Source organism: Nelusetta ayraudi, unplaced genomic scaffold (genome assembly GCF_046127955.1).
Source record: "Nelusetta ayraudi isolate G7.1 ecotype Tasmania unplaced genomic scaffold, CSIRO-AGI_Nayr_v1 ptg000006l, whole genome shotgun sequence".
In the NCBI taxonomy this organism is placed as follows: Eukaryota; Metazoa; Chordata; class Actinopteri; order Tetraodontiformes; family Monacanthidae; genus Nelusetta; species Nelusetta ayraudi.
Window position 1 is genome coordinate 6,244,527 of NW_027466056.1, and position 25,520 is coordinate 6,270,046.

At 43.5% G+C, this 25,520-nt stretch overlaps 1 protein-coding gene across 1 annotated transcript in view; it reads right to left on the bottom strand.

The window, feature by feature from the left end:
* Positions 1 to 253: 253 nt before the first annotated feature.
* Positions 254 to 25,520, bottom strand: part of nlgn4xa (neuroligin 4 X-linked a) — a 70,981-nt gene continuing 45,714 nt past the window's right edge. The window contains exons 4-6 of the mRNA XM_076017474.1: positions 9,444 to 9,629; positions 5,413 to 6,202; positions 254 to 2,023 (exon numbers count right to left, since the gene is read on the bottom strand). Of these exons, the coding sequence (XP_075873589.1) occupies positions 1,117 to 2,023; positions 5,413 to 6,202; positions 9,444 to 9,629 (1,883 nt within the window). The 3' untranslated portion in view covers positions 254 to 1,116. The remainder of the gene's footprint in view (positions 2,024 to 5,412; positions 6,203 to 9,443; positions 9,630 to 25,520) is intronic.

Below are 25,520 nucleotides of genomic sequence, written 5' to 3' on the forward strand. Positions count from 1 at the left end.
ATGGGGGGGATGGGGATTGTGTTCGCATTTTGGTTGTTCTGGTGAGGGGGAGGAAACAATAAATAAATAGATAAATAGATAAATAAAGGTAAAAATGAAACCTGAACAACAACAAAAAAATAATTTCAGATTAGGGAATGATGGGTGTTTGGATATCTATACATCTATATATCTATATACATAGAGATATATTTAGATATATAGATGATATAGATTCATGTACACATACACGCATATATGTGTATATATATATATATATATGTGTATATATATGTATATATGTGTGTGTATTTGTGTACACAGGCTTCTGATCCGAAAGCACAAGCAAGAAAACAACCCAAACGATCAAGAGAAAAACAATAAACCGGAGGATCTTCAGTATTTTTCGCAATTTGGAACCTTTGAAATATCCCACGTACAATTTCTTTTGAATAGATATTATTTTTCTATTTGTTTCATAGTTTGTTTGGTTTTTTTTTGTCTTGTTTTGTCTTTTTTTTTTTTTGTACAAAAAAGAAACGTTTTCATAAATACATTTCAGGTTGGGGTATCATATTCTGTGCCCAAGTCGGATGTTCCAAGTTTATGGATGACGACGATAATGCGATGGCTCTCCAGATTGTTGCTTTTAAACACTGCTGTGTTCCTTATCGTGTTTACATCATATATATATATATATATATATATGTATATATATATATATATATATGTATATATATATATATGTATATATATATATATATATATATATATATACATATATATATATATATATATATATTGTAGATAGATATGTGTGTATGGCACGGAAGCCTCGGGCAACGGCTTCTTGATCACACGGAAAGTGTCAGTTTATTGTAAAACCCCTGGTTGCCACTTCTTTTGGTAAAACTCCTTGAAAACGTCCCCTTGAAGCTTAGCTCCAAATTGAGTTATTACTATAGTAACATTCGCTTCGAATAGTTTCAGCTTTACACTGTACATACTTTTCAGAAGGTGTGGTAGCAAAATAACATATGCTAAGTCTGTGCTCGTCACCAGTCTAGTGGTTTTTTCCCCCCCTTCACAATTGGTGGTCAAGAGGGGGCTCCAACCCTGTCCCACCCCTAGGTGGAGCTATACCCGTGTGGTGGAGTGGCCGTGGGGTAGGTTGGTACTGTTCTGGCTGCCGCCAAAAGTGTTGAAGTTGTGCAGAGGCTGCATGCCAGCCAGCGAGTTGGGGATCATGGTGATGGTGCTTGGCGTCATCAAGGGTATGTCGTCGGGCGACCGGCGCAGGGTGAGGGTGTAGTCCGGCGGACACGCGAGGCGCAGCGTGTCATGGCTCTGCTGCAGCTGCTCGCACTCCTGGTGGTGGAGCTCGTGCTCGAGCTGCTGCTGCTTCATCTGCAGGGACATGAGCTCCTCGCTCTGCAGGTGCGCCACGTCGTTGGCGGTGGCGGCAGGTGCGCCCGGTGGCACCGCGCTGCGCTGCGGGGTGGGTGCGCGGCCGCGGTTGGTCTCGTGCCGCCGCTTGTCCTTCTTGTAGTACAGGGCTGCGAAGGCCAGGATGTTGAGGAAGAGGAGGGACGCCCCCACGGCGATGGTGACGCTCAGCTCGGTGGAGTAGTCCCGCTTGGTCTCGATGACCACAGTGGACTCGTCGGTGAGGTCGCCGCTCTTGCGCTGGTCGGTGGTCTGCTTGGTGTTGGCCGGGGGGACCCCCGGGTGGCGGGTGGTGGACGGCCAGCTGTTTTTGCCACTAAAACGTTTGGTGTAGGGGTACGGGGTGGTGTCCTGTGGGGGTATCTTGGTGGTGGTGGACACATACTGGAAAAACTCGTTGATGTTGTGGAGGTGCGGAACCAGCTCCAGCCAGAAAGCCACCTTGGTTGCCCGATAGTGGTCTCGCACTCGAGGTTTGAGGCCGATGTGAAGGTAGAGTTGGTCCTTTGGGTTGTACTTGGTCCACGCTACCTCTTCGAAGCGGTTGGGCTTCGTGTGAATGAACTTTGTGTCCTGTGGAACAGGCTGGTTTGGATCCCTGACAAGGGGGCAACAAAAAAAAAAAAAAGGTTGTTAGAAGTCTTTTGTACACTCGTGAATAAATCCTGACATTGACAGAACTAAAAGATAAAATCTAAGGTTCATTGAGTTGGTGTGTGTCCCTCAGTTGGCGTTTTGGCGGCATTAAGCATGAAAAAGAAAACCTAACCAAAGCCAAATCCCAAGTTGACGACTGATGAAATGACCAAAACTCATACCAGACAACACAACTACACAATCCACCCTGCACCGCCCCCTCCATGACAAGCACTGTGAGGATTATTACCTGAAATAGTCCACACTCAAATGTAAAAACAAACTCCAAATCTAATTGACAAGTACAGAACCTCTTTTCTCTTAAGCTGCTGTGACATGGTCAAAAGCAGAAAATAACAACATGCGCTTTGTATTTATGCATTTCCTTTTGTGAATCACTCCAGAACTGCTCGAAAAAAAACCAAAAAAAAAACCCGACTGAGTCACCACGCACGCAAACACACAGACACACAAACACACACCAAATCGGAGCCTTTGTTGTAATTTCCTTTTTCCGCCCCCTTGTCCTGCTTCTTGGTGACTCACAATCAGGATGTGAAAGCTGACAGAATGGTTTGTGAAGTCCACACACCAACCTAACGTGTTTCGGGTCTGTTGTCATAGTTTCTTATATTTTTAACCGTCGGGGGGCGTTGATTCATTCCTTTTGTTCTTAAAAACAAACTCCAAGGGTGGTGATTTCAATAGTAACCACGTTCTCGGACAACTGTTGATTTGCAGAATTTGCAGTTCTCCACTCCAACAGCGAGCAAGAACCTTGATTTGAAACTGTGTGCGCACACATTTTATTTCTATTTATTTTTCTGTGTTTTAATGACTTTCAAGTGGTACTGTTTGGGAATTCTGATTTATTTCTCGTTGTGATACGCAGTTTCCATCATTTTCAAACTTATGATTATAGAAAATTGGAAAATAAACATTGAAAATAAACCTCCAGTGATGTTTTTTCACACGTCCTCCCAGTCTGTTGATATTCAGCTTTCTGTCTTGGCCGCATTGTGTATTTTAACCAACACCCAACATTTCCCCTGCCATCATTGACATGACATCTCTGTGCGCAGTCCCTCCTGTGCCCGTCTCTTTTGACTGTGGTCTATTTTAAAACCGCTACACTCAGGCAACAGTGCAAGGTCGACCCTCCGACAGGTGGCCACATATGGAACCGTGCATTAAGGCACCACAAGCATTTGGTAGAGTTGTCAGTTTTAGTGCTAACATATGCTGGAACAATATGCCACTCTACGCCGCTTTAATCTGTTTTTTTTTCTATACACACACACACACACACACATAAATATATATATATATATGTATATATATATATATATATATATATATATATATATATATAAAAAGAGACATTGCTCGGGGGCACACTGTGCTCATCCAATTGCGAAATGCACGCATATGTTTATATTGAGATCCCAGTCTAACAATAATAACAGCGACTCTGCCATAAATTGAGACGCTAAACCGGTAATCCTCTCGGCATGACAGGTAAGTAGAGAGTAGAAACAATAAATAGAGATTCACGCCAGCGGAACAGATGCTTACATGCAGAGCTTTTAAAGAGAAAGTGGGTCTTTATTGGTAAAATGACTTTCAACAAAATAAGAACATTTTGTTTTTTCAATTAATATTTCACTTTCAAAATTCTACTTGGGCTGACGTGAGCGCTACAAATTGCTTGCTTTAGTATTGAAATATTACCGATTTGAAAAAAAAAAATCATTGTGACCCCTCCAAAAACATTCACAAACAGGCTAAAAAAAGACTTGAATTCAATACGGAAAGAAGCACAACTTTTACAAGCTTTACAAATTGCTTCAAACTTTTTTGGTTGGTCTAAATTTCTCTTCAAAGATGAATCCTTAAACCAGCTCTAATGCCCATTTTGTCCAATTTGGTTCTAATTTTGAACAAATCTGGCAATAAAGTTGAGGGAGTGGCCACAGTTCAGTTCAGCGTTTGCCAGCCGTGGCAGAGGTCGCTTCTGATAGGGCAACTGTTCCACCAGACTGGAGGGGGCGGGGATTCACGTCCAGCTTTGTATGAAAGGGCTCGACAGTGACAGTACAGAGGTCATATGATGTGGCTTCACATGTTCATTTTCCCCATGACTTCATATCTGACAATGATGAAAAATTGCATATCCGCCCCTTTCAGGACCAATCCCAGCATCCGTGTTTGACTCCAGCTCGGACATGACTACAAAAGGCAACAGCGAAATGAGTTCATAAAATAATCCCAGCCAGAGAAATTAATCTGCCCTTAATTACAAAACGAGTCTTTACAAAGACATATTGAGAAATAGCCATGCAACCGGTGACAAATGAATGAATGAATGAATAAGTGAATGAATATTAAAAACACCACCTTCACCCACCCCCTGTCTCCTCGATCGAAGCCAGGCGGTGAGCAAAGGAAGTAAACGCTCCAGCCTATGAAGCTGATCAAGACTTTATTTATTCACCTTAAAGTGAATTTTCACTCTGACTGCACTGCAAGCACCCTGATGCCTAATCTCAAGGTGTGTGCATGCGTGCGTGCGTGTGTGGAAAAACGTGCTAGAAATGCAAAGAGCGAGCAAATCCTCTCATCAGACTTGAGCCTCCTCCCAACCCCCTTCTGCAGGGGAAGGATATGACTTGTTTTATTAACATCCGCTTGATCTCGTCGACTCTTAATTTGAACATCGATGCACTAAGACTTTCTGATACCTTCACATCGGGTTCTATCTTTGATTAGTACGATGTACATTTAAGGACATGGGTACGGGTCAGTCCTCAGATGTGTGTGTGTGTTACGAAAAAAGAGGGAAGTAAAGCAGCGAATTTAGGGCTTAAAGGTCTATTGTGTAATATTTGACCAGATTTATGATTTTTATATATTGGTAAAAGCTTAACATACTGCTCATAAATGCACTCATAAAAAATGTATAATCAAGGGTCTTGCTCCCAGTTAGCTGCCATATTTCTAGGGAAGCCTGTGGGGACAATCCAGCCCGTCTGACAGCGTATTTTCGTATTTAAGGTGAACGTTTGCGTCCTCTTATAAACCAACGAAGAAGAAGGTGCACAGGTATGCAGGTTTTTGTGTGCAGGCCACTGTAGTTGACTGGCGAGCTTGGAAGAGGGAGGGTGAGTGTTGCAAGCTAAAATTTGACCACTTGACATTGCTGTTGAGTCTCAAAATCTCAAAATAGTTCACCCTTAACCTTTAACTGTTCTACATGCTGCACTAGAAGAGCAAGGGTAGACATTAATGGTGTTAGGAACTCACTCCTGCCACTTCCAGTCTGGCACCAGTCAAGGGGGAGGAGACACTCACCCTGTCTTGGCGAAGTTGGTCCAGTAGGTCATGACGACGGCGCTGAGCATCACGTCATTCTTGGAGAAGTTGCAGTTGAAGAGATCCGTGGGTCCGATCATCGGAATTCCAAACACGTACGGCACCTCGTCGCCGTGGGCCGAGTCGGCCCAGCTGGGCTTCATGTCGCTCTGACAATGGTGGTAGAAAGCATAAAAATAGGTCGGAGAGCCATACTGGGCATGGAGATCGGCCGTGCCCACCGCTGGCGCCACCCACTGGTGGTCTGTGAAGAGGGCAACCAAGGTCTTGCGCCGGGTCTCTGGGTTTTCCTTGTCCGCCCAGTCGGTGTACATGAATTTGATAGTCTCGCGCAGGGTGTCTTTCCCTTCCGGGTAGCCGTAGAGGTGGTCCACAAAGTCAGACACTGCAAAGTCAAAGTCATTGGCGGACACTCCGTCTTCGCTGTCCACAATGCCGTCCACAAACTTGAAACCCTCGCCCTGGTTTACCCCGAGCATGATGTCGTAATTGAGGAACTCCCCCTGCTCCATGAGGATCTGGGGGTCGTCCGGTATGACGTCGCCGTCGATCACTGGGCCGAAGGCGATGTGGTACTTGGCGGGGGTGATGTACTGCTCGATGAGCTCCTTGTAGTTCTTGTTCTGCAGGCACTCTACCAGATCGATCGTATCCAGCATGTTGCAGCCCACCTTCTCGGCCAGAGCCCGCGTGTACTTGGCTGGCTGGTAGTTCACTGCCCAGCTGGACAATGCTGTGCCACTCTGGATGATGGCTTTCTGAAAGAGATCTGAGAAAGGATGAAGTGTTAGCGTGAAAGGACGACAATGAGGCCTGAAAATAGCGGCTGCATTCAAGCACGCTACCCGAGGCATTAAAACCCGTCACCTGACCAAAAGATGCAAACCGCTTCTAAACTTGTCGAGATTGGACCCTGTAGGTCTTGTCTTGGAAGTTAACTTTAACAGTTATGCACTTGTTGTCATTTTACAACTGGATTGACGGCGAACTCGATGCACTGCTAGTGCAAAAGTTACATCATGGACAATAAAGAAGTGAAACTTTCATTTTGGCCTTATTTTTAAGGTCAATTTTGGGAAATGTGTCCAGACTGGAAGAAAAGCACGTTTTCAAATTGAGAAACTGTTGTTTCTTTTTTGCTTGCTTTTTTCTTTGTTTTTCTTCAAAATTAATTTATTTGTTTAAACTTTTAAAGTCTCCACATCTGACTACTAAAGCGAACAAAAATCGCGAGCGAGCCACAGCGTTTCATCTCTGTCGCACTCTGATACAAGATAAACACAACAAACAACAAACAAAAAATTTAACATACACAAATATGATCATATTTGTCATTTGCAGTATTTTATTTTGAAATGTCTTTATTTTGAAAATTAACCAGATTTTCTTGTTTTTCTTTGAGTGACTTCCTTTCCAATTGACGCGGATTGCTCGCGGCTGGCGCACAAAATAGAGCAGACGCCGAAACGATAAATGCAGGGCATAAGCCACGAGGGGAGGCGCGCGACGCTTCGCGAATCCGAATGGAAGCAGCCTCCGCTTCCGCACCAAGTGTGAACCGGGCGTAAGAGTCCAAAGCTTGTCCAGCATCTTTGAGCCTTTGTTAGGCTTTTTTTTTCCATTGTCCGTACTGGCCTACAAGAAATCAACTTAAAAAAAAGAGATCTGTCGTTTGAATGTGAAGATCACTTCATCCTAATGTAATTTTAATTTATATATATATATATATACACTGTCATTGAAGGGACATATCTTTACCGCTTCCTTTAATCTATTCTTCTTTGTGCTCGGATACTTTGAAGCCCTCGGGATAATGGCACAAGACCCTTATGTAACGTAAAAATAAATGTGGCAGGCAATTTTCTTTTTTTCTGATGTGCAAGAAAGATTCCAACAAATCAAATCAAATCCATACTTTTTATTCTTTTTTCCCATGTGCTGTTGATGTAAATAGCTTTCTACACACACAAAAATCAAAAAAACCTTTCAAGGCAAACAAAAGGGGTGATTCAGAATACTAATGAACAGAGCGAAAACCGAAAGGACGAGTGTCCGCTTATGCGGCGGCGGCACCTGAGGCGATTTTCCGCATCCGGGAAACGTGGCTTCAGCCACCGCTGCCAATCAGCAAGTAGGCCACGGCGTAGCCGCAGCTACGGAATTATGTGAGTGTTCCTTCCTCTTTTTTTGTTGTTTATTTTTGTTTTCGTGGGGTGCTATTTATACTTGCGTGCAAACACGCCTGGCGACGACTCAACCGCGGGGAAACATTTCACACGAGGCCCGCTGGGCGAGGTGCGGGGGCCGGGGGGAGGTTAGTCAGACCTCAAGTCAGACCCCGGCTTCTTCAAAGCTTTACATATATACTAAGTGTGTGTGTGTGCTTGTGTGTGTGTGTGTCTGTGTCTGTGTGTGTGTTTTAACAGCCTCGGTCTGTTTGCTGATGCTCGATCTGATAGTGGTGTTTTTTTTTCTTAAAACAACAGAGGGCCCCCGACTCGCGAGGGCAAAGAGGACCATTACCTTTCTTGGCAATGTACAAGCGAGGAAGGGTGAGCGGCCGTTTGCCGTCTGTTCAGACCGGGGAAGTTTTATCTAGATGTAAATTAAGTTGCGCAGATTCTTCTCAAGTGTGAAGGGAATACAAAAACTGTGAAGGCAAACAGAGAGCCTCCACACCTGCTTACTGTTCCTAAGAACTCCAAGAGCCAGGGCACTCGAGATAGTTTTCACAAAGCCTTAAGTGTTCCTGGTCCATTTTCCAAATGTTTACCCTCAATGACAGCCAAAGTCTTTCTTTTTCCTCAGTGGTGTTAGACTCCTTCACTTCCCGATGCTAGCTATTTATTTAAAGAAGAAACAATTTTCAGTAATACTACACTCGCCTACCTGCCGGTAAGACAAATACACTTGACTGCTGAACTGTAGTTGTATATATAAACTGTACTAACAATAATGGAAATACAATTTGTTGGCATTGTGCCGTCAAGACCAGCAAAGGCCTCATCTGCTGGCCTAGACGATATCGGAAAAAAGGTATATTGGTGGCTTAAAACCAGCTTTTACAAGTTTAGGTTTTAGGTAAGCGACAACGGTCTGACCTAGCAAAATTGGCATCATAAAGATACTATCCATTGACTGGATATAATGTATAGACAGACGGCGTTAAACATGTAAGTGCCCAAAAAACCTACATTCTCCCGCTTGGACAGCAGACACTGGTTGGTTGCAAAAAAAGACTGAAAAAGGAATACAAAATGTTTACATCTTATATTGATTGGTACCAACATTGCCATCAATATAATCGTTATTTGTGCCGATACCCCACCACTAATGTACATTAAAGTGGTGATCGCCTATTGATTTATTTTTTTGTCACTGCTGGAAAGCACAGTTAAGCACAGCACGTAAACCAAAACAAGGAGACTTTGCACTCTTCTAACCTGAATTTAGAGGTTCACCCAGCGTAACTTTAGCCACTGTTTGCACATTCAGCTTATTCACTCAACATTCACACACCTCATTTGGAGTGTGTCTCATGCCATCTGAATGATGAAAATTGCGTATTAAATGATTGGTGTTTTTTTTTGGTTGTTGTTATTTTCACAAAAGCCTTATTACCCCTGAGGCTGCAAGTAGCCGTTTACTACTCAAGACATGCTCCTCTCAAATCACTTCAGGGATTAGAGTGGCTTTATTAAAAGGGTGAGACGTTACCAATTTCAAGTCTACACAGTACATCCAGAAGACGTGACCGTGTCAGTCCTCCGGAACATGTCTTGGTCGCACGTGAGGCATTTCAGCCAATTCCCACTAGCTTTAGAGATAAATACAGGGGTGTTGTCGTCACTGTCGTCTCAGGGTTCGAGAAACCAGCCAAACTTTCCAAGCTCGGCACCAACTCAGACAACAACACAATGACTAAGTCCAAGTGATATAATAAAACACTTTTTTTTTTTTTTTTGTTAGTGTGCAAAGGTTCTCAAGTGCCTGCGAGCGAGCGCACGTACCTTCTGAGTAATGTGAGAGGGTGAGCAGGCTGACGCACGATGCACCAGCGCCAGAGCCAAAAATGGTCACTCGCTTTGGGTCTCCTTTGAAGGCCTGGATGTTTTCTTTGATCCACCTGAGAGCCTGGATCTGATCCAGGAGGCCGTAGTTGCCTTTGGCTGCCTGGTCCCCTGTGCTTAGGAAACCTGTATTGATGAGAACATAAGGAAGAGGAAGAAGAAGAAGAAGAAGAAGAAGTCAGCTTTACTTCCAAAAGACCAAGAATGATGTGGACATTTTGTTGGTTGTCTATTTTCTTTCGATCTCAGTACTTCTGATGATGCATTGTGACGTTGCGTTTGCTCGGCAACAGGTTAATATTACTGAGCAGTCAAACAGATCTTGTATTTATCAACAAAGCAAAAATAGCAAATGGAGGGATTCTGTTGTGCTTGGCTAATGAGTCTTTTGGCTGTTGCGGGAAACAAACGGCAGAGTCAGAGCAGCGCCTATGTTTGATTCCATTATGTGAATGTATTTTCGTGGCTGTATTTAAGAACATTAACTCTAACTATACAACACACTTCCGAGCTATCTGTTGTGATATGTTTTAAAGCAAGAGGCAAGCATTTGAGCTACAGAGCTAATCAGGGAAAGCTTATTTACATTAAAACACCGCTTTCAAAAAATATTGGAAGTCAGCTTTCAGGTTTTGTATACGATTCAAGTTTCAAAAACGGGACCAATGCCAAAAACCTACATTCTATCATTTGGCCAGCAAATGATAGAATGTAGGGGCTTGTACGATATGGCACGATAGACACACTGTGAAAAACATTTTTTTTATTAATTCCCACAGGATGACCGTGTACTGAAACTATGGCAGTATCTTACAGACATCTGGAGACAAACAAGCGACAGATTGCGGAGCTGTGATTTCCCGCGGTGGACGAGCAAACAATTGTGCCATTGTTCAAAGGTAAGGGGTGAACAGCGCTCCTCTTGCAGCGATTCATCTTTGAGGACGCAGGTCCGAGATTGATTTCGCAATTTTTCAATGGGTACGGGGTGGGGTGTTGGCGGTTTGGGCGGACAAAACAGAAAACCATCGCTGTATATCTGAAGAAATAGAAACATAAGTGGTGGCAATGCAGAAAAAACAACTTCAGGATGGTGGAGGCGTTTTCAAATGAGCGTTTGTTCCAAGATTTTTATTGTCTGCAATTTTCTGTTTCCATTTCCTGTGACTATCTGACAAAATAAATGCACCTCTATCTACAATCAATCACATGACCGAAACAGACTGAGAAGTGTGTGCCAATATTTAGTATTACCAATATTTTAGGCTTAACATGTGCCAAGTTTGAAACAAATGGTCTTAAATTCCACTTGCCGTGTTTCTGTAATGTGTTCTTTGTGTTGCAAGTTCAGCATGTGCAATGATGTCTGACGCCCTAAAATCAACAGGTTGTACCAAACCCTCGTCCACGTTTGCACTTTTGCCAGGCTACACAAAAACGTATGGAGCCTGATATAGCAGAGTGGCTAACTCATTGAATTGTTAGGACAGAAAATTGATGGAGGAAATGACGTGATCCAAAATCGCAATCGACCTGATTGGTCAAGTATTTAATCTCAAACAAGGAATTTGACTCGTTCTGTATCGCAGTGTAGCAATGTGCTGTACAGCAAGATTTGATATTGAACCGATACCAAGTACATCACTGATGGTGATATCAAATAATTAAGGTGGATGAATCAAATAGCTAAATATGAATACATTTTCATGGCCCAAGTTTTTGTGATCCCCCCCCTTCGCTTTTTCCCTCTTTAAAGTTAATAAGTTAGAACACAGGACTATTTTTTTCTGCTTGTCATTATCATTTCATGAGGAGGGAAGAAGCAAATATATATTGAAACTTTATCATTTATCATCATTTATAGCAATAAGTATTTGCGTTAAATTGTATCGCTTGGGGGATGTGCGAGCGAGTCAGCCAAGCTATTACAGCTAACCGTCTTAACAAGAAAAAAAGAATCAAGCCCCTGTGCTTTTCATTTAAAAAAAACAAAACAAGTCTGGATAATGGTGGGCGGGAGGTGGAGAGGGGGGAATGGGGGGGTGGAAACGTCACTTGGCCAAAATTCAGCCTCCTGTCTCCGTTTCTGTCTCCAAATCGCTTCGAGCGTTGCATCCAAAACTTATTTACAAATTAGCGAATGTGCCCAAACCCATTAGGTGGCTTTTCTGAATGTTGCCACCTGGAGGAAAGCTGGCAGCCATTTCCCTGCCAGGCCCTGCAAAAAGTCCCTCTCCGGGCCAACCCCTGGCAGCGGCGGCGCAGCCCCTCAGAGGCGAGCAAGACCGAGGCCGGCGCAAATGACAAATGCGATGAGGGACCACTGGATAAGAAAGGGGCGAGGAGGGGAGGTTGGGTGGAAAGGGAGCAGGTAGCTGGCGGTTCTTTGATGGAGAGCAGATCGGGTTTGTCATGGTGAGGTGGAGGGGATGATAAAGTGGGGAAGGAGGGCGAGGGGCCAGTGGGAGAGGGGATTACAAGGCATCTGGCAGCGCCAGCGCACCCTGCAGGTCGGCGCGGCGAGGGTTCTCTCCCACCCCTGGTCGCCCCGGGCCGCAAACGAGCAAAGCAGAGAAGCGGGAGAATCAGGGACATGCAGAGATTTAGTCAGAAAGCTTCATTTCAGAGCAATTTTTGCCCCTGAAATAGACTGCAGAAACAACTCAAGGCCCCACGGCAAGTGACAAACACAAACATAGATGTGAATCAAAGGCATTTTGTATTTGCACAGATAGGATAATTAGCATACAAGCGCAATCATTTGTCGGGGGTTTTGAAACAAGCCACACTTTCAAGGTACAAGTGACCTGATTCGCAAACGCAAGTGGGGTTAAAAACAAATGTGAATGGATAATGGCGGACATTAAAGGTCCAGTGTGTAAAATTTGGAGAGTTTAGAGTGCACCCTCATATCCTCAAATAAACCGGCAAAGAAAATGGTGGACAAGCTCGGGAGATGGAGGGAGCGAATGAGAGCTGCAATCTAGAATCTGACCACTAGATGTCAAAAGTTTTACATACCGTACCTTTTAAGTATTTGTTTAACCGTCTCCAGATAATTGTCATATTTGTAGGCTAAATCTCAAGACCTCTCTTTCCCCAAAAGTCCCACCATGTGCAGTGATTGCGATCATTTCACATTTTGCACGCCATGCCACTTTGGGGTGCATAGGGTGGTGATTTTTGGAGTTGCTGGACTGTGTATTTGATAAGTAACCTTGACCTCCATTTTGGTTTTTGGATTTCGGATTCTGGATCTCGAAACGACATTCACTGAGGATTAAATAGAACGCCAAATTGCTAAAATGCTAGGTTAAAATTAAATTTGAAGCGCAAGGTGGCGTTTGTTCTTCTGCGACCCTCCGATGTTGCGCTCCAGTCGAGACTACGTCACTCACATCAGAGCATGTGCAATTGGCTCAAAGGGTTTTTTTAATGACGGTTGTTAGGCTGAGTGTGGCAGGGAGGAAGGGCAATGGGTGCATTTCAGAGTGCCTCTGACCAGAAAAACGTGCATGCCGCTGACAGGTCTGCGATTAACAAAGACGGATGGCGTTTTAAGCGCAAGACGTGGCAACATTTGAATATGGAAATGCCACTTATGCCAGCGAGAGGCCGATGAAATTGGAGCCAACGGAGAGCCGTCAGTGGCCAACGGGATCCCGGATGAAACGCATTGAAAAAAGGCCTCGGAGGGAGCAGACACATGGCTGAAAGTGCAGTCCGTCCTTTGTTTGCTAAACTGTTTCTACATTCAGGCATTTGCCAAATATATTTGAAGTGATCTGTGAATATTAAGTGGGGAATAATGCAAAGAAATGGTTCACTTTAGTTGAGGTCTCCTGCTGTGTGTATGTGTGTGTGTGTGTGTGTGTGTGTGTGTATGTGTGAGTGTTCATAGGTCTATGTGCAGCCTCCCTCCGACGGTTGGCCCTGGCGATGACCCGTGACAATACAACGACTGCGGTTGGACACCACCCAGCCAACCAGGGAGCGCCGACCAGCCGCGGCACATACAAAAGGCTGGAGCTCCCCCGAGGGCGGCGGCAGACACCTTTGAACGCCACTTGCCAATTCGCTGTGTTCGTGTGTAACCTTCTGTGTGAATCGTTCGTGATCTGTAGTTTAAATAATACTTGGCCAAATCTGGCCAAGTATTATTTAAACTACAGATTTCCGTTTTTCACCCGACAGTTTTCTTTGTGTTAGTTTCCACTAGGGTTGAGGAGTGCTGATCACCCTGTATTTAAGTTTGAAAGCGTAGACTTTGTTTTGGTTGTTGAAAGCAGATTTAGGTTTATTATATTAGTGACAATTCTCAGTTATAGCTCCGTCTTTTCTTTTTGGAGTCTCTTTCAGTTTTGATTGGTTATTGGTTTGACAGCACTCACGCTGGCCCTTTCTGTTGTCGCACTTTTTGCATTGAATTATCGGTAAATAAAAGTATTACCTTTATTTACGACGCCGTGTGTTACTTCCCTTTGCCCTCTCGAGCCTGGGTTTGTAACAGACCTGCAAGCATTTTTGTTAAGTTTTATTCATCTAACGTCAATTAAAAAAATATAAAATTAAACCATTTGTATGTTTAAATAGAGTTCTGTGTCGTATTCAAGTACATCGAGGGCAGCGGTCTTCGGAAACGTTGGAAACACGACGTTCAGTTCTGCACACAGAAGGCGACCCTCCAGATTTACGGTCAAAGCCGGCGCGATTTTAGCTGACGCTAATCTATGACAGTGTTCACAAAAAGCTGCCTTCGAGTCATGTCGAGAGGGTCACCACTGATTCTCGTGTTCTGAATTATGACGCTGTGTCTTTTCTCTTACTGTCTTTTTTTTTTTATTATTGCATTACGGTGTTTCATAGATTGATTTGGCCTTTTTAGTCCCGGATAAAGCAAGATAAGGAAGAGGTTTATGTTGTGCCGGCGGTGACACCGTGACCCAATCCCCCGGCAAAAAAAAAAAAACACGACATCCGCAGCTGGGAGCATTAACCCCCCCGCCAATCCCCGTCCTGTTTGTATTAATTCTGCCACGACAATAGCCGGGAGATTAACGTAGGGTCAGCTGTGACGCGGCAAGCAACCTACAAGGGTTTAAATGGCAGCTGACGCAGACCTCTGCTGAAATGCAGGAGTAGCTTAGCTTTATTGCAAGTGACTTTGAATGAACACAATGAATAAAAACCAAACCACATCTCATGTACGCTAGAAGAATTCCATGTGTATGGTTCTAGCGAGCATGGGCTTGTTTGCTCGACAAAAAAACCTGATTACTGGCCCTTAAAAGGTCCATTGTGTAAATTTGGGCTGATTTATGATTTTTATATCGGTAAAAGCTGAATACGAGGCCCGCAAATATATAAATAAAAGTGTGTACTGGCAGTACATTGTCAGTCGATTAAATTTTTTAATAGCAATTAATCGCATACATATATATATATGTATGTATGTATGTATGTATGTATGTGTATATATATATATATATATGTATGTATGTGTATATATATATATATATATATGTATGTATGTGTATATATGTATATATATATATATATATATATATATATATATATATATGTGTATATATGTATATATATATATGTATATATATATATATATATATATATATATATGTATATATATATATATGTATATATATATATATGTATATATATATATATGTATATATATATATATGTATATATATATATATATGTATATATATATATATGTATATATATATATATGTATATATATATATATATGTATATATATATATATGTATATATATATATATATATATATATATATATATGTATGTATATATATATATATATATATGTATATATGTATGTATATATATATATATGTATATATGTATGTATATATATATATATATATATGTATATATGTATGTATATATATATATATGTATATATGTATGTATATATATATATATATATATATGTATATATGTATATATATATACATACACACACACATTAGGGATGCGCCGATCCGATACTAGAGTAGAGTAGAGTAGTACTAGAGTATCGGTATCAGTCCGATACTGGACAAAATGACAGTATCGGATATGGGAATGTACAGGACTAAGTTTCGATCCCTCAGCCGTTCCCGACACCTCTGGCCTCACTGCACGACATGCCGTAAAGAGAGCCGAGAGCGGCTGCTGCACTTCTCACGTGACCAGCAGCCAGGTTCCGGCTCCTCCCAACTCCTCCTCAACTTTAAGCAGTCCCGCTCGGAGTTTTACTGCAATCTTTTGAATGACAAGCAGCTACGCGGTGCTATAAGTAGTGAGAAGAAATACACCTTGGAAAGGAAGTTAGACCGTGAAAAAAGAGAGCTATTAACCGAGATCCACTGTTCCACACAGAAGAAAAAGAAAACTATGTTGAACAGATGACTGTTCATGGAAGAGAGATGTTGATTGGAGACGTATGTGTTAATGAGAAGGAGAAATGTTTTACAGTTAAATTTTAGAGTTTTCCTTTTATTAAGAAACAGGGCACATAAAGCAATACATTAACACTTGAGACACAGCTGGGACGAGCAAAAGAGTTTCACTGTTGTCACGCGAAACTACCTGTTTTGTCGCGCGATCGTGCAATCCTCGCATGAACCAATCGAGTCGCCTCGCTCGGAAAACGTGTTTCGAAGCGGTTTCCGCACCGCAGACGCGCCACAGATCCTGGGAGATGCTACTAGCGAAGCGTCTGCGTTTCTCTCTCTCACACACACACACACACACACACACAAATTATCCCTGACCTATGGGCTGAAAAAGACAAAACGATACTGCCAAACATCCTAACGTAAACACACTTTCACCGATCAAATAAAAAATAGGCAGTTATAACCTTAAAGGGCACCTATGATGCTTTTCCACTTTTCTGAGCTTTAAAAACTGTTACAATGTTAAACCCTATCGTCAAACGATCGAAAATCGTCAAATAATGACGTTTGGACGTGAGCCCTGCAAATTGTTGGGCATGGTTCTAAACGCTCTGTTCACGGAAAATGTTTTCAACACTGGGAACGCAATGACATAATTGCGGAGCTCCTTTCATGGCCAAGCTCCGGCACCCTCTCGGACTGGCAGCGATTTTGACTCGCAAGTTTCACTCCTTATAGCGATTTTCACGCTGCCAGCATGGTAACATCGGTTGTATAGAGCTCTTCCTGCTTTGTGCTTGGTGTGGACTTAAGTTGTGTATATATTCTTGTCTCATAATAAACGACTCTATGACTGAAGTGATGGTTTCAGCGTACATATTTTCTCTGCTAGGACAGTGTTTTGATGCAAGTCAACAGTATGAAACTAAATCATTCTAAGCCCTATTAAAATGTCTCGCAAAAATACAAAACAAAAACACGGTCGGTACACAAAGTAAAATATATTTCCGGGGACACGGAAGGCACAAAACCGCCCAGGAACCTTCGGTCCGCCTTGCGGCCGTAACTCAGCCCGCGCTGGGTCCGTACGAAGCTGGATTAGCAGGTAAACAGCTGCTAAAGGGTGAAGCCTTCACGACGGTAAGTCTTTAAATTGTGCCTGTTTCATAAAGTTTGCCGTTTCCTCTTCACTCCTAACTGAGGAAGTGAGGCTCAGCAGCGACGAAGAGTGTGACCAATCACAGCGGAGTGGACCGGGCCGGGGCGTACACCGGCAAGGCTGGGGGTGGAGTGAAGTGAAACAGCGTTTTCGCGGGATGCAGTAAATACGAGGAAACGAGCCGCGAGATACGCAAATCTAAAAAGCTTTCAGTGCGGAAAATCGTGTGTTGCTGCTCTGGAGGGGCCAGATATCGAATACAAAAGCCCGAAAATGAGTATAATAGGTCACCTTTAACACTTTTAAACAATGATTATGCTGTACAATGATAAGCATGCACATGGGAACATGTTGACCCATTTAATCCTATTTATTTATTTGTTTGTTTATTCATTTATGTATCACTGGACTACAAATATATTTATGAATTAATATGTTTTCCAATGTTACAGAAGGCGGATCTTTTCGACCTGGTCATTCTATAAGTAGCCCGCATGTTGAAAAAGTGTGTGCACTCCTGATCTAGAAAATCCGGAATTTTACACGCTGTTCCTTTAAGGAACAAAACACGTGCTGATAAAACTTTGACATTTTTCAGAAGAGCAGGAAGTTTCTCACACGTCAGAAAACAAAACAAAACTGTGCGTTCCTGCCGTCAAGGCGTCTGGCATCCTTATCTCCGTATGACATCGGAGTGGAAATTTGGGAGATAATAATAGCCGAGCGTCGCAAATACCATCGGGGGCGTCATCGAAATGCCGCCGCCGCTGCGAGTCACTGAACATTTATTATGATCAAAGTGGGGAGAGAAAAAAATAAAACAGGACAGCACGTTAGAGACCTGTGGATGGCCAGTTCCACCTTTATTTTACTGTTATGTTCACTGAACGCATGGCAAAATGTGAAAATTCACTCCTTCCTTTTGATTGAAATATATTTTAAATTAATAAGTAGAATAAATTTAAATGTGATTTTGATTGTCACGTTGGCCACTGATTTCAATGAAGCTTCACCTGAACACCCATGGGATTCATTACTGCTAGTTAACCTAGCCTGATGCTTCCAACTGGAGCAGAGTACCGCGTTAGCCATATTAGCCCTGTTAGGCTATCGATCTGTCTGTTTTTTTTCCAGACGTTACTTTAGCGTTCGCGTTTAGACAGCAGATGCTCTCAGACACAGAAAAGGGAAGCGCCTGCCGTGCTCACTGGCAGAACAAACTCATTTTCAGCCCGCCGCCAACTGTAATTATCACAGCAGACAGAGATTATGGAAAAGCTAATTCCACGCGACTGCTCGCTGAGGCAGCTTCATCAGAAGGGCACTGAGAGATCGCACGACCCTCTGCGTCTTTAAAGCTTCTTCTGTCTTTTTTTATTCCAGCGGAAACGTCGTCTGACACAACCAATTTTAATCAAACGCCTCCCCTGGTGCGTTTGTTTTAAAACGCAAAGTGCTAATCTCTAAAATGCAACTTTCGGCCGGCAACTCTTAGCTGCGAGCGACGGGTTGTTTTGAACATAGCCTAGCTTGGTTGGTTTTCCGCCCTTGATGTTTCCCAATGTGGTTACACAGTCTTCTGATATATTTAATGTATCCCTGGTACATGTAAAAGTGCATAATCCCCATGTTGAATAACAGTACCCTTATGGCCCCCCATGACTGCTGGGACCATAGAATCATACAGTCCTCGCCCCAATATTGCCTAGCCCATAGCACCGTGAGTACCACAGAAGCATCGCTACATAGTACCATAGCACCATAGCCACGTTACTGTTGACATAAGACTTTGACATTATTTTCAATCAGTTACTATTTTTCTTCCAGGACTCTTCACCTCGGTGTATAAAAGCAAGATTAATCAATTGAATTTGGCAAGTGTTCCTTCTCAGACTGCTGCATACTGCCCCGTTATTGGCTGCTACTGGTTTACAATGCTAACAAAGCTAAAAACAAACAGTCTATCCTCTCGCTACCATTTGAATTCCAAGCTCCCAGATGCAACTTGAGATGGAATGCAATGGACCTGGCGTCATGATGATCAATCCCAACGTGCGAAATGTGCATTTCAGAAAGGAAATTCTCATCGTTTAACGGTGTGGAAAAGTGTGAAATGCGGCAAGCTAGAGAACGTGGACATCTCGATCTTGGCCATATCCACAACTGGTAACTCTAAACCTGTGACATCTGTCCGTTGTATTTTTTACGATCGACCATAATTAGCGCTCTGTCGCGATGTGCATCGGCGCAAATAGCGATAGCCAAGCGCCAAGGGGCAAAATCTGGCGAGACAGTGAGAGCCCTCTCTCACACGGAGGAGAAAAGAATCTGTGTGTTCTTCCCTCGGCAGCAGCGCCAGACGAGGGAGATGGGGGGGAAAAAATATTCCTCTATCACCGCATCCTGTGGAGGGAGCGGGAAACGCTGACAACATGACAGTAATAGCACTTAATTGCGCTCTCCGTCCAGGAGATAATCGCTCCGGCAGCTCCCAGATTAAATGTTAATTACCAAAGGGGATGATGGGAAGGGGGGGACACGGCTCAGCAAGGTCGGCTTGCCCATGACACTGTCGTCCCTCGCTGTCTCGGCGGTGGAGGGGAGCAGGCGATGGGAAAACAACCAAAGTCGGTCATGACAATGGACCGAGGAAACAAAACACGCACGTCTCTCTTTTTTTCCGCATCGCTAATGGATAGCACCAGCTTGGCTAGGCTCGGCGACGCCCCTATCTCAGAGGGAGGCAAGGGGCATTAGACTTGTGTGTCGATGTAGCTTCTGGGACTCCATTTACATGGGAGCTATAAAATAGGTGTGTTGAATACCAAAGTAAAGCACAACTGTGCAATTTTAGCAAATACAAAATTGCCTTAATAGACTCGCATTTAATATCCTACTTAAAGGGATGGTTCAACATTTCAGCACATTGGCCTACTGTCATGTTAGGTTCCCTTTAATTTTCCACGCCTGTTGTTTTGGGATTCAGTGGGATGCAAATGGCACAAATTCAAGAAAAGAAATGAAAGCACAGGAAAGTAAATTTGCCATGGACTGCAATGCTTAAAATATGAATATTTTTGATAAAATACATTCAATTTTAAAGGATTAACAGTAATTCACAGAGGACGTGATTTGGGACTTTGATGTCTGACCATCAAATTTCATTCTCATACACCCTTGTTCGGTCAAGGTCATCAAAGAACCAGACCCGGGGTCGCCACCTCCTCTTTTTTGAGTTGCGAGCTACATTGCAGGAGTTCAATTACCGCAGCCGGGCAGTCAGGGGAGCTGCTTAGCAATTTCAGGCCCCGTGATTAAAAAGTGCCAAAGCTCTGTTGTCTCCGCCATGTAAGCCTTGCTGTTTAATTTATTCATCCAAACTTGCTCAAATTAAGCTAAACTACTTAACTATTTCAGCCTGAAAGTTCTGTGTCCGATGCAGGTCCGTCACTAATGGTGGTCCCCTTGGAAACACGACAACAGTTCTAACAGAAACAGAAGCCGAATCTCCAAATTCGGGGTTATATCCAGCGTAATTTTAGCCAATTCATTTGAAGCTCATTTTGTGCAGTTTGCATGTTTTCTTCACGTTTGCCAGCAGGAGTGGCCGCTTCCTGCTATGTATATTGGTGGTAGGGCAGCTTTTCCGATGCGTGGGAGGAGGCGAATGTAGCGGCTGCTGGTCTTTCAAGGAGGGGAAGGTTATTTTCAGCCTACATCATACCTGCCTAGGCAACTTAACCTTGTACATGCACTCACAAATTCATTGCTTTTTTTCACGCCTTTTGTATGCCCCTGTCAAAGTCAGACAGATCCCCAAAAGCCACCTTTGACTAGACAACACATCCCTGAGATGGTTTCTTCAAGAGGCATGGCCAACAGTACATTGTATTTGTGACAGCACTTCGAGCTCACTAACTGGAGGTGCTGCGCGAGGCTCGTGTGAAGTGTGACCACCTGTGAACACTAGAAATAGATGTTAGATTTGTCGCTGGTCGTTTTTAACAAAGTCGCTAAGAGGATCAGTAAAGTATCCGTATCAACTCAGAACAACAGAATGAAAAACTTGAAAAATGCTTTGGCTGATGTTTATACTTCAAGATCGCTGATTCGCTCATCTCGCTGTCAATCAAAAAGGAATTCAGCCTCAAACAGATCATCCAATCATCATCCAGAAGCCGAACGTCCGGGCCTGCCGAGGCCAGCCCACTGCTCCATAGACCTCCAGAGATGCTGAGCGTCCAATGGGCGGGATAAAGCCCAGCATTTATCCAATGACCGTCTACTTTCGCTGCAGTGGACCAACCCACTCTATGCTTCCCCACTGAAGCCAATGGACGCTCGGCGTCTACACTGTCTAAGCACTGTGACGCTGCGGCAATGAATGAGAAGTAGGTTGTGTTACTGTCAGTTACCTGTGATAAGTAGCTGATTCTATACAAAACATGGATGTGTTCTAATCCCACAATGAAATGTACATTTTAGGGCAGTCTTAGAGCAATCGCCTCTGGTGCACACATGGTTGGTCCAGCTTTTTTTTTAAAAAAAGGGATAGAAAAGGCTCAATATCAACAGAGAGAACGTGCAATGTGACGCTCTTCCCCAGAAGAAATGACATCGCAAGAGCTTTGCATACTGATTTCTTTACCTTATCGCAGACAATGATGGGGATCATAGAATCGCCCATGCCCACCCCAAAAACTCCTTTAATGGCGCCCTGGCCCGTAGCACCTTGTGCAACGTTGAATTGACCGCGTTTTGCTGTGAACCGTGGTGGGCAAACGCCAGCGATGATGGATGGATTGATTGACGCCATCTACCCAGGGTAACTTTGCAATCGACGACAAAAACAAAAAAAATCCAACAAGTCATATTACGTCGCACTGAAACAGTAACATGTGGCTCAAGATTAAGATGTACCGCGTTAACAAACAGCCGGGCGTGACGTAACGCTGACAAAAGCTCAACAAATAAACATTTAGGTCAGTTACGCCATCTGGCAAGCACACTTTCTGTGCCAAGGAGGCTCACTGGAGGCAAACAATGCCCACGATTCCTCTCCACTCCGTAGTTTTGCATTTCAATCAAATTAGCTCAATCGTATCGATTCAACATTGTGGTGTCTCGTTTCGTTCCAGTGTGAAAACACAATCCATGTGTCAGAACACAGCGCAGTTAATTTGGTCTAAGTTTTCTTGTTTTAAACTGCATGCGTTAAAAGTTCACAGTTACCAAACATAGGGTGCCATAGCTGCAATTGGAGGCAGCTTTTTTAGCATGGTTTAAAGAAAATGCGATACAGGCGTTTTTGCGTATTCACTACCTGTTGTGGAGCTGTACAGACTTTCAATGCTAGCAGCTTGGCTAACCGTATGAAAATGTTACATTCATGTCTTTGACATGAAGTGGTATCTTTTTATGGCATGGGAAGAAAAAATATGTTGTATGTTATGTATCACAATTGAAGCCCTCGTGCTGATGTAGCTTCTGGGACTCCCTTTATGTGGATATAAAATAAGTATGTTGAATACCAAAGTAAATTTACAATTTTGGCAAATACAATATTGTCTTACAACAATCGCATTTAATAAGACCACTGAAAGGGATAGTTCAACATTACAGCAGCACATTGGCCTACTGTCATGTTAGGTTCCCTTTAGTTATCCACCCCTGTTGTTTAGGGATTCAGGGGGCTGTGAATTGCACAAATAAAAAAAAACAAAAAAAAAAACTCATCAAACACACAGCTGGACAACACACTTTTTTACATTATTCCACTTCAAAAACTATTTTCTTGAGAAAACTATTGGGTGAAATTGAAAGCACAGGAAAGTAAATTTGTCATGGACTGCAATTCTTCAAATAGGACTATTTTTGATAAAATATATGACATTTTAAAGGATTAACAGTCATTCACAAATGAAGTGATTTGGGTCTTTGATGTCTGACCATCAAATCTCTGCCTAAGCATCCGCCAATATGTTTTGGTGTCAGAAATGTATTCACTTTCATTTGCCAGAGAGGGAAAAAAAATCTGAAATTTTGAGAAAATGAGTTTGTTACACTGGAATTCCTCACAGTCTTACAAAATGTTTTGGTGACGGGTGAGGTCTCATGAGCAAACGCTTGACCTCTCGCCTCCAGAGAGCTCAAAGGGAATCGCACGGATGAAAAAAACATGACTGAGACCAATTGCATCGTACGTACGTTGCGCGTCCCAACGAGATGCGACGAATGGGATGAACGCGCTTCCCGCGCATTCGCCCTTACAAAGTGTAGTGCGTCCGCTCAGCGACGTCGGCGAAACGAGGACTGGGAGAGAGCCAGAGAGATTCTGCCAAAGCGAGGCCGTCTCAACTGTGGAAAAAGTGTGATTGGTTCCGCGTTCGTCGAGCCAGCCAGCTCCTAATTAGAATCAATTTGACACCCGTGGAGGGGACATTTGCCACGGCTTGCTGTGGAAAAGGGAAAAGGAGGCGGCGGCAGGATTTGCGAGGTGTCGCGGTGGGTACCATAGAGAAGGTTTGCCCGACTCGTATTGCACTATCAGCCGCAAACCGTGCAACTTCGCAGGGACTGCTGAAAGACAACAGCGCTCGTTGTGTCCGCTTCAAGAAGACACAAATGATGACGGATAACAAATAACTTAACAAATCATCAAGAAATAACTTTGTTGTTGCTTGTTATGATATTTATTGGGTATTATATGAGACATTCACAGCTACTTTGGGTCTGCCAAAAATGTATTTTCTTTTTAATCATGGGCTCTCACTAAGGAAGTTTTTTTTTTTTTTTTTTCGTTACTGCTCTTTAGCTAGGAAGTACAGTCTTTACACATGAATTTGTGTGGTGGGATCGCAGCGTGAGGCTTCAGGGTGGAGAGCAATGCAGTAGAAATGGTTGGTGGCACCCGGTTAAGAGCTGAGCATCGTTTCCGGCAGATTGAAACGTGATTCTGTCAGGTCTCATCCTGACTTGTTGGCGCTTTTTTTTTCCCGCGCCGTGCCACGTCGCATCACATTTCCCAGGACCGCGATACGAGCGAGAAACCCAAAGGGACGGTGACGTCTAACAAGCCCGACTAACATGGGAGGGAAAAACAAGTGTTTAGCCTGCTACTTATTGTTTGTCAGCGGACGAATTGTTTTCATGACAGCCATGTGGTAGGGATTGCTTCAACGCAGCAAAAAACAAAAACAAATAAAATTAAAGTAGAGTGACAGGCCAACAGGGAGGCTTTCTCTATGTAAATATTCAGAGCTCTCTCCGGCTCGGTCCGCCTGTGGCACTCGCCCACTTTCACCCACCCTCACCTGTCACGTGGACGGAGTCTCAGTCTTTCCAAATTGCTCCTGAAACCCAGTCAGCCGTGGACGATCCGCATTCGACAGAGGACGACAGGATTGAGGGCGTGCCGCCAAGCACGGGGTACGTCCTTCGCACGGGAAGCGTGCGGATGTGTCTGAACCTTTTGTCACTTTTGCACTGTTCCGATCTGTTTTTCAGCCTCTCTTTCCTTTTTTTTTATTCTCCCTTCCTCCGGCTAAATAAAACACTAATTATAGTAATACACATTAGACTGTCATCACAATCATAAATAAATCACATTGCAACCTTTGGGATCTGATCTCTAATTAGACTCACGTTTTCACACTTTAGGTGTGGCAGCCACTGTTTCAGCCCGTTTGCATCTGACTCACGCATCGCTGTCGTGCATCTCGCGTCCTCCTTCCCGAAACTCATTAAAATAAGCCGGTGCGATGAGTTGGACTTAGACATCCCAGTAATTAAACCTTATCCCAGTATTGATCCAGCATCCAGCGCTGTGGTGTACAACCTGCATACTGTGTTTCATGTGCGCGCCGACCGTGGCTTCTTCTGAATTCTACGGGGGGGGTCGACAGCAGCGACAAGTTAGCTCTATTAAATGCCACCGCTGTGGAACGTGTGCGTCGCATGGATGAGTCATCCGTGCCCGTCAGCGGCTCTCGAAAACTAAACCTCGAAAAAATGTAAACATTTACCCAAGGGTTGTTTTTTTTCAGGGTGGCAGTAGAAGAAGGAGACGGAGGGGAAGGAGGATCTCGGTTCACCTCCAGATAACTTTTTCTCACTTGAATTCAAATGTCAAAGGGATGAATATATTAGATAAGTTGAGAAGGTCAAGAGCAGAGCCAGCAGGATTAATTCCAGAGTTAAAAGGTGTACGGGGAACGTCGGGGGGGAGGTAGATGAACATTATCAAATATTTATATGCATTTTTTTTTTTGCTCCTGGGATAACCACTGACAGATCCTTGGGTTGATTCCTTTGCCTTGACACGGCATCGAGCCTCTATGACCTCCCGGCTTCAGTGGTAAACGGCCGCCTTCAGACTGTGAGGTTGTGGGTTCAAAATCCCCCCACTGGGGGTCATAGCAAAGACTATGGTAACGGT